Here is a 16773-nt window from a genome sequence, read left to right on the forward strand (position 1 = left end):
GAGAGTGCCTATTTTCTCCCGGATGCCTCAGGCAGTGAAGGAGTTATTATTTACATTAACATTTGCTGCCATGCATCACATGACGCAATTCTATGGCATTTCAAAAGGTTAATTTAATTTCTTCAGTTTTTAAATGATCAATATGAAGCCAGAAACAAAATTTGATTTAAAAGACATTAATCCATTTAAAATGAAGAGAAAGAGCAGACAGAGTCCACCCACATTTTATGCTCACAAAGCACTTAAATAGCACATAATTAGACTAGAAAAAAAGAAAAGAAAAAAATAATGAGTATTTATTGTATGTGTACACAGGGCATTACAGAACAACGGGCATCAGGTTTGGTAGCAAAAATTATACCCAGGCCCTTTATTATTTGTTCTATGTCATAACAGACTAAACAAAAGTGACTGTTAGCTGACCACACTATACGACGCCATTTAGATTTACCAAAACAATGCAATATGAGGACAAACCAAAACAATCCACGTGATTTGTATCAAATCAGTCAGGCCCTTGCCATATATAGTCGATCTAAAGGAGATCGTACAATCGGACAGTATAGAGTAATGGTTAGCTTTACAGTGTTTTGAGGATGCGATTGGTATGGAGTGATTGAGAATGGACCAATGCAACCTACCATTGTCTTGCCGTATGTCTAGAAGTCAATAAATATTAAAATCAATGTTTCTGGTTGAATGCCATTTAAATTATATTCTAGTCAAAGAGAGATGGATTTTACTAAAGGAGAACATTACTTGCAACAATATAATCTCATGTTACCCTGATTAACCATTTATAAAGCTGTAAATTATATCAACTGATAAACTAGAGAAGTCTACAGCTGACAATACAGGTTATGGTCTTCTTTGGATTTGACAACAGCTATGGAGTCCAATGACCTGCCTGTCTGGATACACATGGAATGAATTATTAAAACACATTACAAAGTTCTAGTAAACCAACAGATTACACAATCAGACTGTAATCTATATAGTCAGTTTTATGTGTGTGATAATCTTCTGATCAGAAGTATATTAACCTTTCTTCACAGTGAGGCCTCGTACACACGACCGAACACGTCCGCGGACCAGTTTCCGCGGACATGTTCGGTCGTGTGTACGGCCGACCGTAAATTTTCCGGCGGATCGGACAGGTTTTCAGCGGACAAAAATTTCTTAGCATGCTAAGAAACATGTCCGCTGGAAGCCTGTCCGTCGGACATGTTCGGTCGTCTGTACGACTCACCGGACATGTCCGCTCGGCTGAAAGCCCTCGCATGCGTCGAAGTGATTCGACGCATGCGTGGAAGCATTGACCTTCCAGGGTCGCGCACGTCGCCGCGTCATCGTCGCAGTGACGGCGCGGCCACGTCACCGTGTTCGCTGTCAGCGGGAAATTTGGTCTGATGGTGTGTACAGCCATCAGACCAAAATCCGTCAGCGGACATGTCCGATGAAAACGCGGACCGTTTTCACCGGACGTGTCCCGTCGTGTGTACGAGGCCTGAGAGCTGTGAAAATGTGGAACCAGAGGTGGTTCTGGCCAGCTCAGTAGATTGTTTTAAGAAAGGCCTGGATACTTTCCTAAATGTACATAATATAATTGGGTACTGACATTTATAGATAGAGTTGATCCAGGGAAAATCGTATTGCCTCTCGGGGGATCAGGAAGGAATTTTTCCCCCTGCTGTAGCAAATTGGATCATGCTCTGCTGGGATTTTTTGCCTTCCTCTGGATCAACTGTGGGTATAGAATTGGGTATATGGGATTGTATGATATATATATTTTTTTATGTTTGAACTGGATGGACTTGTGTCTTTTTTCAACCTGACTAACTACGCAACTATGTAACCTTGACGTAGACCTTCCGGTAGTAGTGTGATGGTAGTACAATGAAAGGGGTTGGCCAAAGACACAAAGGTTTAAATTAATAAGGGACCTGGAAAAAAAACTGTAAGAACCAACATCAATAACAGGCCATTTTTATGTGAAAACATGAAAGGAAAAAAGGCATTTACTCTGATCAAAGCCTCTTATTAGAAAAACCCATAACTGTCTGCTACCAAAAATGTTCAAAGTATAAAGATATGTTGTCATTATTTGTTAGGTGCATATAATGCAGATGTGATTTTGCAGTGAAATAAGGAAATCTTATCTCTCTTTCTCCTCATCCTTTTAGTTAGTAGAGCGAAGATCGGCTTTCCCCCTCAGCTGTAGTCTAGCCAGACTTTTCAGTTTTGTCACTTAAGAGATCACCACACCATGACAGGAAGCTGTGTCATGCAAACACCCAATAAATATATGGATTGCGCAATACTAAAGAAAGAATATACTGTAAGTACTTCAAGAACGCCTGGGCAATAGGTTTACCATAAAAAAACATTAATGGAGATTCTGCTTTACTGACATGCACAACCAGGTTTAAAAGAAAAAAAACATTCAAGAATGTGTTGCTATCAAATATACACAGAAAAGGACAGCAAAATAAAACATCACTTTGGTTCCTCTATTATAAAAAGTGTGTGTGGTGAAATGAAAGGGTAAAAAAAAAAAAAAAAAAAAAAAATCAATTTTAAACTAGGCTATACTAATATCATAAGTGGACATTACAAGACCAACAGTGTCGATGGTGATGGGTTTGTTTTGATGAGCACTTTTTGCATGAAGATGTGCTGAAATGCAAGCTGGTATAAATCAGTACTTTTATCCACTCACTGTGCTTCACCAGTGCTAGTGGTTTCAAAATGACTTAATCCATTATATTACACATTCTCCTGATTTCACAAGTAATGTGACTGATCCGAGTATTTCTTAAAGGGGTTGTAAAGGTTTGTTTTTTATTTTCTTAATAGGTTCCTTTAAGCTAGTGCATTGTTGGTTCACCTACGTTTTTCTTCGATTTCCCTTCTAAATGTTTTTTTTCTTTGTCTGAATTTCTTATTTCCTGTTCCTCCTCAGTAAGCTTTCCACCATCATCTGAGCCATTCTGGCTGGGGGTTAGTCAACATGCTCGCCTTCTCCCTTTGGACTACATCCCTGTGGGGAACATAGCGTCTCTCCGCAGGGATGTAGTCCCAAGGGAGGAACAATTAATGACTTGCCATTGCTTGAAAGATTTTTCTGCCATAATAGAAAATACCTGTGATAGTAGAGGTGGGACTTTTCTCCACAATAAGGGAGTTGTCCACCCATGAAGTACAACTTCTATCTGATGCCTGAGCTGGAGACAAATAGAGATAATGGGCACATCACTGCCTCTCCATCTCCAAGTACTGTAGTAGTGTATTTGTGGCCACTGAAGCTACCAGAAGATACCCTGTTGGGTGATGAGTACAAATGTCTCTAATGCAAAGACAGAAATGAATATTCTTGACAGTGTATCCTTCTGTAACTCCACCCAGATAAAAAAAAACATGGCCAATAAAAACTTTAAAGCGGAGTTACACCCAAAAGTGGAACTTCAGCTTTATCCACTCCTCGCCCCCTTACATGCCACATTTGGCATGTAATTTTCTTGGGGGGGGGGGAGTGGGGGCTTCAGGAGTGGGACTTCCTGTCCCACTTCCTCCTTTCGCCCAGGGACCACTAAGTCGTCATATCGCCTTTTAGCGGCCCCTCCCTGTAGGCGATCACCTGGGACATGTGACAAGTCCTAGGCGATCGCCTGTCCAATCAGGGAGCGCTGCGCCGTTCACACATGAGCAGTGAGTGCCCAGCCGTGAAGCCGAAAGCTGTCACGGGATGGATGCCCACACTTGCAGTGGAGGCGCCGGCGGTGAAGGGGGGGACCGGAACGAAGCCCCCAGCGGCACTTTGCTGGACCGTGGAACAGGTAAGTGTATGTTTATTAAAAGCCAGCAGCTACACTTTTTGTAGCTGCTGACTTTTACTAAACATAAAAAAAAAGCCTGGAACACCCCTTTAACGAGTAAAATATATATTTCATGTTGTTAAAGTCACTTACAATGGTCAATCTTATAAAATCAGCATACTATAAACATCATACAAATTACAAATACACTGGTGCTTTCTTTAAATGCAAAAACCAAATTCCACCCTATGTCTCGGTAAATTAAGCAATAAACATAGGCATTTAACTGGTTTCTGTGGGCCGCATCATCTCTTTTCCGCTACACCAGATGTGGCCCTTTGCTTGCTTTTATCCGGCTCTTGGAGCACTATTTCATCCACCGACACGAATAATTGGGCATGTGCTCTCCGATTGACACCAACAATTGGGCATTTGTCCTCCCAATCACATCAAGAGGCACAATTCCTCCCAATGACACTAACAAAGGGACACAATTCTTTCTACTGACACCAAAAATGGGGCACTATTCCTCCCACTGACAAACAATTGGGCATATGTCATTCCACTAACACCAATGAAGGGACACAATTCCTCCTAATGACACCAATGATGGGGCACTAATTCCTCCTAATGACACAAATGATGGGGCACTAATTCCTCCTAATGACACCAACAATAGAGCATATGTCGGCCCCCACTGATTCCAATGAAGAGGCACAATTCCTCCTAATGACACCAACAATAGGGCACTAGTCCTACTAGTGACACCAACAATGGGGCACTATTCCTACAAGTGACACTAACAATGGGGTATTGTGTACTATCACAGACACCAGGCTATTTTCTACTTCCACTGGCCTCAGTCTGGCCCCACAAAGTCTGAAGGACAGTATACTGGCACTTTGTTTGGAAAGTTTGAAGACTCCTGATTTATGCAGCTTTAGTCTAAAGAAATACTGACACAAATGGAGTGGACACTCCAATGATTGCTGTACAGTGCAATATAAAGACTCGTAGTTTAGCATATGTTTACATACAGATCTATACACACACACAATGTAAAAGGGAAACATGTGAAGGAAAGCGAAAACGTGTTTGGATACAAAGAAGGACCATCCATCCAAAAAACAACTCCTGGATACTCTGTCCCAATCACATATGCCTGGGACAGAATAATCTTCAACTACAGCTCTAAAATTCATGTGCGTCTCTAGAAGTATACCACATTATTTATGGGGACTGAGGACTGAATTGTTTGACTACCAATATACATGCCACCTATGTAAGGGAGATCATTATTCATTAACACTATCTATTATTTCCTGCTGGCTAAGTTATTGCAAATTATCAGGATAAAAATGCAAAACACTCACTATAAAAATTGTTTTGTGTTGCAGTGATTTATCACTAAAATGACACAGACTAATGGCTTCTGATCTGTAATGAATTGTCCATTTAACCTTCCTATAGGTCTTCCACACAGTGGGCCTGTCTGTGTATGTGAGATAGACCACCGTCATCCTGAGTCTGTGACATGAAGCTCTCCATGTCTAATGACTGGCAAATAGCTCATTACTGGCAGTCTGGGTTCTGAATGAATCTGACCTGAAAACAATTAATCATGTTCAGCAGGAGGAGCATATAAGCTGGGCTCCAAAAAAACACCACCTTTCTATTGACGGTTTATGCAACGCACAAAACTATGTACCGCTTAAGAAGACTCCAAGCAAAAAGCAACATCTAAAATGAAAATGGAAATAATTTATTCTTTCCTTTTACATGCCCGGTTCCTTAAAGAAAACACTAAAATGATACCCTGATTCTCCACAAATATTCCATACCTGTCTCACCTCTCTATTTCTCCCTTACTTCTATTAGTTTACAAGAAGTGAATATTAGTTGCAGTCATGTGCACTGCTCTATGCACACTCTTCCTTAGTCCATAGTCCTTTGTCCCTGCTCCATCTTGGGGGAGGGTGGCCATGTTTCTCCTTAAGTGGGGCTATGGAGTATGAATGTAGCCACCCTCTAACAGGAAATCAGCTTAAAGTAGCATATTAATAGATTTGGAAGAAGCGGCGAGCAGTAGGAGTTTTTGTGTAACCTGGCGGGGGAGACACCATGATCATGAAGGTGGTTCTCCCAGGGCGAGGCACGGCTATTGCACACTCTAGGCCGTGCTGATCGTGGTTGTCTTCCCTGCCGCTTCTCGGCCTTTTGGCTAGGACTAGGTGTGGTATCTGTCCTTATCAGTTGTCAGCGGAGTGCTGAAGCACCTCCATTGGGAGGGTGGATGCAATCCAATGACGTCATTGCACCTGGAAGGATGGTTTCAGCAGGGACTACGCTGTGCTGCCCGACAGAATACTGGGGGCCGGCCCATGGTTGAGTCTGAGCCATCTGGAAGGGTGCTCCTGGTGGGGATGGGTGCTGCGCTTGGTCTTGGTCTTTTTTGCCGAGTTCTAGTCTGGCCTTCTGGCTGGCTGGTGTAAGTGCCATCTCTGTCAGCGATCCGGTTGGAGGAGCTGGTAATGCCCTGTGGTAGGACGGGGTAGAGCCATGCAAATCCGCTGGGTTGACGGAGGGTCTGGAGGGGCTAGTATTGGTGGAGGCTGTTACCTGAGCGGCAGTTCTCCCCAAGAAAACCTTGAAGGGCTCTCTAGCTGGCAGGGGTGGAGGGCTGCACTGGCCGGTCAGGGGGTCGGATATGGAACGAAAAGCCTATGGGGCATGTGCCCCTGGAGTGGCAGTCCAGGGGTATCTGAAGATCACTGTGTGTGAGGGACACATTGATTTAAGATACCACGGTCACTGCACCAGATACACGCTTTTTTTTAGCACCTGCCTCCTGGGCTGGGCCTTTTGGCTAGGACCGGAGGAATTTTTTATTCCTGGCCGGAGGGCCTGGTCATTGTTTCACCACAATGGCCACTTCTTTCACTCTCCTCTCCACTATCCCTTCCCCCACTTTATTTTATTTAAGCCTGTGTTTGTCACTTTTTTGTCTTTTTTGTTGTGCACGTTTTGTGACACTGTGTGATTAGTAGGGTGCGGGTCCTCGGGCCAGCCCTGAACGTCTTGGGAGTGGGTGGACATGGCCTTCTGGCTTAGTTTGCCTGCTCTCATGGGGTCTCCCTTCGGGGGAGCCCCATCTAGTACTGGGAGGGTTCTGTTTCGGCAGGCCCTCCGAGGAAGTTGGGTCCGTGTCGGCTTCGGTTGCTCGGACCACAGTACCTCAGTCCCCGCCCCGGGGGATCAGGGTTTGGGTCCCTCTTCACAGGAGGACCACTTGACGTTGCACCCGTCTGCACGTTTTTGTGAACACTCTTTATGTGTGTGCACATTTTTTCTGCACCGGGTGGAGATTTTGGGTGTGTTCACACGCCATAGGCTTTTCAAAAAAAAAAAAAAAGGAGTTTTTGTGTAACCAGAGTTTAGTGTCACTTTAATGTTTGGTTCTGATTTGTATGCTCAGGACACCAACTGAACATTCCAGACATCGAAAAACACCAAATTGATAGAGTACATTTTAGCCCAGGAAAATAAAAGTGACCTGACAACACACTAGCTTTTTTTTCTCCCAATTCAGCCCACTTACAAAATATAAACCAACAGCAAATAATTATGGTCATATATATAAAAAAAAAAAAGCATTTCATTACATTTTTTGTTAAAGTGGTTAAAAAGGCTCAAGGTTTGTTACAGTAAAAAAAACTTTCAGGGTGTAGCTCCCCCTCTAGCCCCCCCCCCCTTATACTTACAGTGCCTCGAAAAAGTATTCATACTCCTTGAAATTTTCCACATTTTGTCATGTTGCAACTAAAAATGTAAATGTATTTTATTGGGATTTTATGTGATAGACCAACACAAAGTGGCACATAATTGAGAAGTGGAAGGAAAATGATAAAATGTTTTTCAGAATTTTTTACAAAATAAATATGTGAAAGTGTGGCATGCATTTGTATTCAGTCAATACTTTGTAGAACCACCTTTCTCTACAATTACTGCTGCAAGTCTTTTTGGGGATGTCTCTACCAGATTTGCACATCTAGAGAGTGACATTTTTGCCAATTCTTCTTTGCAAAATAGCTCAAGCTCTGTCAGATTGGATGGAGAGTGTCTGTAAACATCAATATTCAAGTCTTGCCACAGATTCACATCTGGATTTAGGTCTGGACTTTGACTGAGCCATTCTAACATGAAAATGCTTTGATCTAAACAATTCCATTGTAGCTCTGGATGTATGTTTAGGGTCGTTTTCCTGATGGAACCTCTGCCCCAGTCTCAAGTCTTTGGCAGACTCTAACAGGTTTTCTTCTAACCATCCACCTTCCCATCAACTCTAACCAGCTTCCCTGCTCCTGCTGAAGAAAAGCATCCCCACAACATGATGCTGCCACTACCATGTTTCACAGATGGTGTGTTCAGGGTGATATGCAGTGTTATTTCTCTGCCACACACAAAGAAACCCATTCTGTCGCTGAATGAATGGGGCCCAACCCACTTCCCCGTGGGCCCAGGCTGTCTTGCGTCACAATGCCAGCCTGGGCTCACACTAAAATACAAATTTGCACTATTAGACTGACCACTGAAGACAAAAGATGACCAGAGGCTGACAAAATACCAGTCAAGATACCGGGAAAATATATGGAATTTTAAAAAAAACTGGTATAGGAGAAGGGCTTTTTCAACATTCTGGAATACAGCTTTAACAAACACAGTGATTCACAAGAGGAAAAAAAGATGGATAGGCTGGAAACAAAAGGCAAAAGGTAACTTAGGTCATACCCTTTAAAAAAAAAAAAAAAGTTACAATTTATCCTACCATTCAGTAATAGCCTTCTAGATGCATAACTGATTGATTTAATGCTGACAAATTTTGCTGTAGCAATCTTCTGTAAAATTGGTTTGAGAGTTCCTTGGCTGCATGCAATGAATTTCCCATTTTAAGCCTTAACTGGTTGTACTTCATTCTTTATGCCTCTGGCTGAAATGTTTTGTTTCTTCTACTACTGGCAGTCTTCAGGTACAGAGAGAAGGCCACAAACCAGAAACTTTTCAATTTACTGCTTACATACGTTCATCTGGACAAGATTACCTGTGTGCTTTTCCAAATTTGATATTTTAAAGTAATTCGTCACAGAATACATACACTTTTAAAGAATCCTACAGCCACGCTGTATGGAAACAGATGCTTGTTAACGTTACCAAACAATACACATTGTTGAGGAACAGCTTTAAAATACATCAAAAGCGCCAAATTATTACACTGAGTAATGTTTGTTTTATAACAATAGGCTGCAGCATTATTGCGGTTAATATGTTATATGGCAAAAGACTAGATTTTTTTTTCTCTCTTTAAACCCCTGTAGTTCAACATTTCATCCAAAAATAGACCTACAGTAAAATTATCTCTCCCTCCTTTCCCAATATGCTGTTTGGGACCATTTAGTGCAAGTTGTGACAAAATGCGGGGACACTGGTCCTGTGATCTCTGAAAAAGTGGAAAATTAGTGCTCAGGCAAAGACACTGACTGGTCAGCTGTGCCTCCAGGCTTAAATAAGTTAATTGGCTCCTGTCTAAATTGTATGTGCACAGCTGTGGCCAAAAGTTTTGAGAGTGACGCAAATATTAATTTTTCACAAAGTCTGCTGCTTCGGTGTTTTTAGATCTTTTTGTCACATGTTACTATGATATACTGAAGTATAATTACAAGCATTTCATATAATTACAAGTGTCAAAGACTTTTATTGACAATTACATGAAGTTTATGCAGAGTTTATATTTGTATTGTTGACCCATTTTTTTTAAGACCTCTACAATTCGCCCTGGCATGCTGTCAGTCAACTTCTGGGCCACATCCTAACTAATGGCAGCCTATTCTTGCATAATCGATGATTGGAGTTTGTCAGGATTTGTGGGGGATTTTTTTGTTCACCTGCATCTTAAGGATTGACCACAAGTTCTCAATGGGATTAAGGTCTGGAGGGTTTCCTGACCATGGAACCCAAATGTCCATGTTTTGTTCCCCAAGCCACTTCGTTATCACTTTTGCATTATGGAAAGGTGCTCCACCATGCTGTTTTTGGATGGTTGGGAGAAGTTGCTCTTGAAGGATGTTTTTGTACCATTCTTTATTCATGGTAGAAAAATGTGAGTGAGCCCACTACCTTGACTGAGAAGCATCTCAGGATGCTTTACTGTTGGCATGACACAGGACTGATGGTAGCGCTCACCTTTTCTTCTCCAGACAAGGTTTTTTCCCGGGGGACCCAAACAATGTGAAAGAGGATTCATCAGAGAAAATTACTTTACGCCAGTCCTCAGAAGTTCAATCCCTGTACCTTTTGCAGAATATCAGTCTGTCCCTGATGTTTTTCCTGGAGAGAAGTGGCTTCTATGCTGTCCTTCTTGACACCAGGTCGGCCTCCAAAGGTCTTTGTCTCACTGTGCCTGCAGATGCACTTACACCTGCCTGCTGCCATTCCTGAGCAAACTCTGCACTGGCGGTACCCCGATCCCGCAGCTGAATCAACAACTATAGGAGACAGTCCTGGTGCTTGCTGGACTTTCTTGGGCACCCTTCTTCACAAATGCAGTGGAAATGTTTTTTATGGGATGAAGTTACCTTTCATGGCAAAGAGGGACTTTGTAATTAAATTCATCTGGTCACTCTTCATAACATTCTGGAGTATATGCAAATTGCCATCATAAAAACTGAGGCAGCAGACTTTGTGAAAATATTTGTCCCTCTCAAAACTTTTGGCCACAACTGTATGTATGAATGCGAGTTAGGGACCTTAGATTGTAAGCTCCTTGAGGGCAGGGACTGATGTGAATGTATATATGTAAGGTGCAAATTTAAGTACCTGTAATAAACTATAAATAAAATGTATGATGGCAATGGTTCATAAAATTCATCTAATCTAAAATGTCAGGTTGCGCTTTTACTATCCATGCTCCCAGGGTCGAAAAGCTTCTTCCTATCAGCTGCTGGACAACTTATACCTCAGTTTTGGAAAACTACTACCACTCCACCCTTTGCCGCCTGGGTCTCCATGGTCAACGACATCATGCGCATGGAGGAGATGATAGCCTTAGACAATGACACCTCGACAAATTTAAGGTCCTTTGGCTTATTTGGATTGACTTCGCTGCCTCTGCTTCCCTAAAAGCGAGGTTGGCACCTCACAGCCCACCTGGACTCATCTCCTGACTCCACCATGCAGGTTTGCGGCACCAAGGTCTGCCCGGCACCCCCCCCCCCTCAACCCACCCTTCTCCTGCAGCTAGCCTGCACCCCGCTTGCCTTCTCCCTTTTACCCTCTAGCCCCTCTTTCTTTGTACTCTACCCTACGTCTGCCCCTCTCTATTTCACACCCAGATATATATTCACCTGGTTTTAATGTTTAGTCTTGTGATGCGTTTAGACATTCAGTATATGACCTTGAGTGATGACTACATGTATTTTCATTGGAGATGTCTCCTGACACATACTGGCTATACGATTTACATTATATTACTTCCTGTATTGAACACCTGTTTCTCACTCATGTTATCTTACTTTATCAAAAATTAATAAAAACATATTTGACTCTAAAACGTCAGGTTGCATATTTTTTTTTCTTAGGTTTTCTGATTTTCATGTTATATAAGTTACCTTCTATGGCCGGAAGGCTATTACGTGTTCAAAAATAAAAAAGGGAGTTTAAAGGGTTAATTCACCTTTTCAGAAAACAGAATGGATCAGAGTCATACTCTATGCTGACCAATCAGAGTCATTCTGATCTGACCCAGAAGTGCTGCAGAGAGAAGCAGGAGAAGAGTGAAGAGTTAAAATCTCCAACTGCTGAACTAGCTGCATGGGTGTGGGTATTGACAGCTCATCACTCACTGAGGTAAGTACAGAAGGGGAGGGGGCAGGGGTGGTTAGGGTGGTACTAGTGCACCTTTTGATTTTTATTTTTTTTCTAAAAAGGTGCCCTTGCTCTTCAAATCTGGATTTAATATTCCTACTTTCTGGAAGAAGTGCCAAGTACCTGAACAATATATCCTTTCCTGTTACAGTTCATATGGCCGAGATCACCTGACGGTCTCTGGAGAGATTGTGGACTGCTGATTTCCTTAGTGTTGAGTAAGTATTGAAAGGAAAAGTGATCTTACAAAAAAACTTAACATTAACAGTTTATAGGAAAAACAAGAATTTTCTAAACATACAAGTCCATTTCGTAATATTTAATGCATTCTGTGAGCTCCTTTCACATATGGGCTTGGCGTTCAATGTCCAATGTACCTTGCAAAGTAAGCAACCCCTTGTTCACAATAGAGAAAGACAGACATTTGGCACAGGACCTGTAAGCTGGAGGAGATCACTGTAGTAGCGGTGCCTACTACAGTAATTTCCAGCTCCTAAGGGGATTCCACAGGTATGGCACATACATACTAACATTGGTCCAAGCTGGGCCAATGTAACTGTAAAAATAGCCATACCCAGAATTTCTCTTTAAGCTTTACTTCATTTTGCACTTAACTTCCACGTTATTAACCACCCCAGCTCCAGGCAGTAAAACAAGATTGATAAAATATTCCAGGTATTTATCGATATGAACAGCTCTGCCACTGGGAGCAACAGATGTTTACATTTCAATCGTTCTTTAAACACATTAGGATCATATTTATATTGCAATGGTGATGGCAGAAATGTATAGAAGGTTATTGTGTTTACGCACCTCTGAGATATTGCTCCCCATGCTCCATGCTTATTGGTCAGGATGTTGAGGATTTTTTGTTTTAGTTGATTGGCTGTCACATGGTCCCTATGTTTGGCTGCACTGATGAGATGATCACACATCTTTTCTTCCTCTCTTCTGTCTGCAGCATACTGAGCACACTGTGACTAAAGGAATAAAATACAATTCGTTAAATCAACCTCATTTTTGTTGACGGTTACTACAAAAGTAAGCACTGTATACAAATACGTAAAATGACACAGAAGACAAAGCAGCTCCCATACTTGCTGGCTCTCATTTTGGTGAGAATTTTATAAAAAAAAATACCTAATTTTTAAAATATATTATATACTTTAATATATAAAAATTGACAGTTAAAAAAAAAAACTAGTTTTGAAAAAAAAAAAAATGATAAAACGAGTGAACTCATTCTTCAAATGTATCTTTATTGGAAAGCAAATAAGCAATTAGCACAATAGCATGGCTCTGTAATGAGGCTAATATTTCATTCTTTAATTGGAGTGCAAGATTAAATTATCATGCTTCACTCTGAATGATGGTTTCATGAATATTAACACTACACAAAAGTCAATGCAATGATTTGGAGAAATACTCAGATTTAAAAAATGTCCCAGGCTCTTTATACAAGGGCAGCATTTATAAAGAGACTGTACTGCCGGAACTAAAGTAGGGTAGTTCACAAATTAAGGATGTATGATTTTAGTGTATTTTTAAACAAAAAAACAAAAACAAAAAAAAACCACCACCATTAAACTAACATTTCCAAGCAATGCTGAAAATATACCCAATGGGCCAGATTCAAGAAGCACTTGCGCCCGCGCAACCATAGGTTGCGCGGCGCAAGTGCTTACTTGCTCCGGTGTAACGAGTGCTCCTGATTCAGGAACCTCGTTACACCGACTGCAGCCTAAGATATGACAGGCATAAGCCTCCTTATGCCTTCATATCTTTGGCTGCATTCTTGCGTTGGCCGCTAGGTGGCGCGGCCATTGTGATCTGTGTATAGTATGCAAATTGCATACTACCACCGATTCACAAAAGTTGCGCGGGCCCTGCGCACGCAAGGTACGGAGTTTCCGTACGGCGACTTTAGCATAAGGCTGCTCCTGCTAATAGCAGGGGCAACCAATGCTAAAGTATAGCTGCGCTTCCCGCTCGTGAAATTTAAATTTCACGTCGTTTACGTAAGTGAACCGTGAATGGCGCTGGACGCCATTCACGTTCACTTAGAAGCAAATGACGTCCTTGCGACGTCATTTGCCGCAATGCACGTCGGGAAAGTTTCCCGACGGAGCATGCGCTGTTCGCTCGGCGCGGGAGCGCGCCTAATTTAAATGATTCCCGCCCCCGGCGGGAATCATTTACATTAGGCAGCCTTACACCCGGTTGTTTAGCATATCGCCCGCGCAATTTACGGAGCAACTGCTCCGTGAATCGCGGGCAAAACGCAATATTTGCGTGGGCGCAGAGAAAAATATTTGCTCTTTGCCCACGCAAATATTGCTCGGATCTACCTGAATCTGGGCCAATGACTTCTTGGCAGGAGAAATAGATCACGGTGTAAAGTTGCCCCCACCTCAATAAATGTCTTAAGCCCCAAATTCAGCAATGTTTACTATGCAATCGTACTTGGTGTTGCACACGCTTTCTTATAAAAATGGCTGCTTAGCACAGCGCATACATGCATTTGCCCAATTTCAATGGAAATGCTGTACTAATTTCGGCCTCAAGCAGTTGCTCAGACTATGGCTTTCCCACAGCAATCATTTGGGGCACCAAAGAGATGTTTAATATAAACCAGGAAATGCTGTGCTATTCTAAGAGGGGGCCCACACAGTAAAGATCGCTGTATTGAGACTGAAATTCAGAATAAGACCTAGTGGGTAGCACTCAGGGGTGTTAGGGCAACCTATTAAAGTACAATTGTGCACAAGGTAAATAGCCTTAGATACAAGGTCCACTTCTTCAACAGTAGTCCACTCATTCACGTATTATTCTAGCAATTTATCTATAGGGGGAAAAAAAACACTGTGGGGGGCAAGGGGTCAAGAAAAAAACTATAATTACACTTAGAACCTTACTATGAAACCTAGGCAAGGTCATGATCTTTCTGTTGTGATCCTGTGAATACTGCAGATCCCAAATTTTGTGAGAAGATGCTGCTGCACTGTGCTGAGCATTTTCTCTGAAGATTTGGAATAATCGATGGGCCAGATTCACAGACATCGGCGCATCTTTATGCAGGCGTAGCGCATCCAATATACGCTACGCCGACGTTGCGCAGAGAGGCAAGCACCGAATTCTCAAAGCACTTGCCTCCCAAACTGCGCTGGGTTCCCTCGGTTTAAGCCAGCGTAGGTGGAAGTGCCTGAATTTTGTGTCAGGGTGGGTGCTCTTCAAGTCTTTGCCTATGTGGTGGGAGGTGTGTCTCTTTCCTCCAACCAGCTGTCTCACAGAGTATGGCAAGAATCCACACCAGCAGGTCAATCAGGAAGAGAAAATCCGAACGGGACCTGCACTTTATAAACACTATATACATGTTAAACTTATGTAGGGAGATTTGTTTAATTTCTGTGCATCATCTGAGGCTGTTGACTTCACTGGGTATATGTGAGGGTACATCCATATTAAGTCATTCAAAAATATTAGAAAACTTAGACTCCATGCACACTGGCTTAAAAAACGTTGCTTCTACAGGAGTTTTATGTTCTGCCTGTAGAAGCAACTCAATGTTTTCGTCGAGTTTAATGTTTAGAGGCAGAAAAAAAAACCTTCCGGTTTGTATTTCTGATTGGAGCTTGAAAGCAGAAAAAAATTAAAACTCTCCTAAACTCGTCTAAACTTTGTACAAAAAATGCTATACAAGAGCGTTTTCCTGACAGACTCCATGGCAGCCTACGTGTAGGTTAACCCCGCCTCCTCTCCAATGCTATATGACCCCATACCCATAAAAGTCAGCTCACCTCTCAGCACTGTGTTCCTTTTTTGTCCTCCTCCAATGGACCTAAGATGTTCACGTTCTTTAAGATGATCCAGGACGACTGGCACACTTCTCATGCGGTGCAGCTCGGAGTCCAGCCATGGGTGGGTGTGGAGCTTGTGGCAACTATGTATCTGTGGATGGGGAAGTTGCTGCTGTGTTCCCATGGAATAAGAAGCATCCTCGGCAGGCAAGGTCTGCGACCACCTTCGTTTTCCATGGCAGTCGCCTCTGTATTTGTTTGTCTACTTATGTTTTTTTAGTTTCTTACTTCTGTTTTCCCCTTATGTCCTCTGTTTTCCCCTAGTGGCGGCTGGAATGCTTCTGCGTCCCAGCTCGCCGCAGTGTTCCAAATTGCGGATGCAGCCGCCGCCGTCCGCATCAGGACCTCTCTCAGATCGAAGCTTGGTTCGCACGTGCGCAGTCCGGCGGATCACCTAGCGACCACGCAGGCGCCGTTCGGCGGCTTCCCCACGGTGCAGGCGCCTAGGTAACCTCACAGTCAGGGGATTTAAAGGCTGTGGCAGAGGCAGCAGCATTAATTTTCCCTCCATCTGAAAGGTATGGTTCTCTTGCCTTTGGTCTAATGAAATGAAAAAAAAGAAAAATGATGGAAATATTTACTTTTTTTTCCAATCACTGTTATGCAAGCTTGCTCATTTATCTTCTTGGCATTCTTAGGATTTTTTCTTTGGCAGACCATCCCTTGTCGTGACGTTCTCGTCCAGTGGTCATGGACAAGTCACCACCTTCATGTGGCCAGCCCTCACCACAAGGTATGTGCGCGATAGGGGAAAGCTTAGGGTGCAGGCGCAAGTATTGCGTATTTGATGTCATATCTGCCCTCCCGCCCAATTCCATTTTTCTCTTCCAGCCCTTCCACTTCGGATCCTCAGATCATAGTCCAGAACGAAACAGATCTTGCCAGGCCGCAAAAGCATACTTCTAAATCCAGGCGGGATTTGCCGTCTGCATCTCACCACCAGAGGAGACGCTCCTATTCCTCCTCTAGACACTGCTCCCACCGCCATGACAGCTGCTCTAATCGCAGAGCTTGCTGGGGATGTGGCACATGAGTCCCAGAGGGCAAATCATTTTGTGACCGTTATGCCCTGGCGGTTGGGGGAAAAAAAAAACAGATGATCAGCGCATCGAGTCTCTATTGAAATGGGTGATGCAACGTTCTTTGAAGGAGATGGATACTTCCCACGCACAGAGCCAGTCCAA

The 16773-nt window shown here is 42.8% G+C and overlaps 1 protein-coding gene and 1 pseudogene across 8 annotated transcripts in view; one reads left to right on the forward strand and one right to left on the reverse strand.

Moving 5' to 3' along the window:
- Window positions 1–16773, reverse strand: part of NBEA (neurobeachin) — a 793834-nt gene that overhangs the window by 286051 nt on the left and 491010 nt on the right. For all 8 annotated transcript variants that reach the window (XM_040340410.1, XM_040340408.1, XM_040340406.1 and 5 more), the window contains one exon: window positions 12546–12712. In XM_040340410.1, coding sequence (XP_040196344.1) covers window positions 12546–12712 — 167 coding nt within the window. The remainder of the gene's footprint in view (window positions 1–12545; window positions 12713–16773) is intronic.
- On the forward strand, window positions 5912–6097 carry LOC120929902 (annotated as a pseudogene).

The sequence above is a fragment of the Rana temporaria genome, chromosome 2 (genome assembly GCF_905171775.1).
Source record: "Rana temporaria chromosome 2, aRanTem1.1, whole genome shotgun sequence".
Classification (NCBI taxonomy): domain Eukaryota; kingdom Metazoa; phylum Chordata; class Amphibia; order Anura; family Ranidae; genus Rana; species Rana temporaria.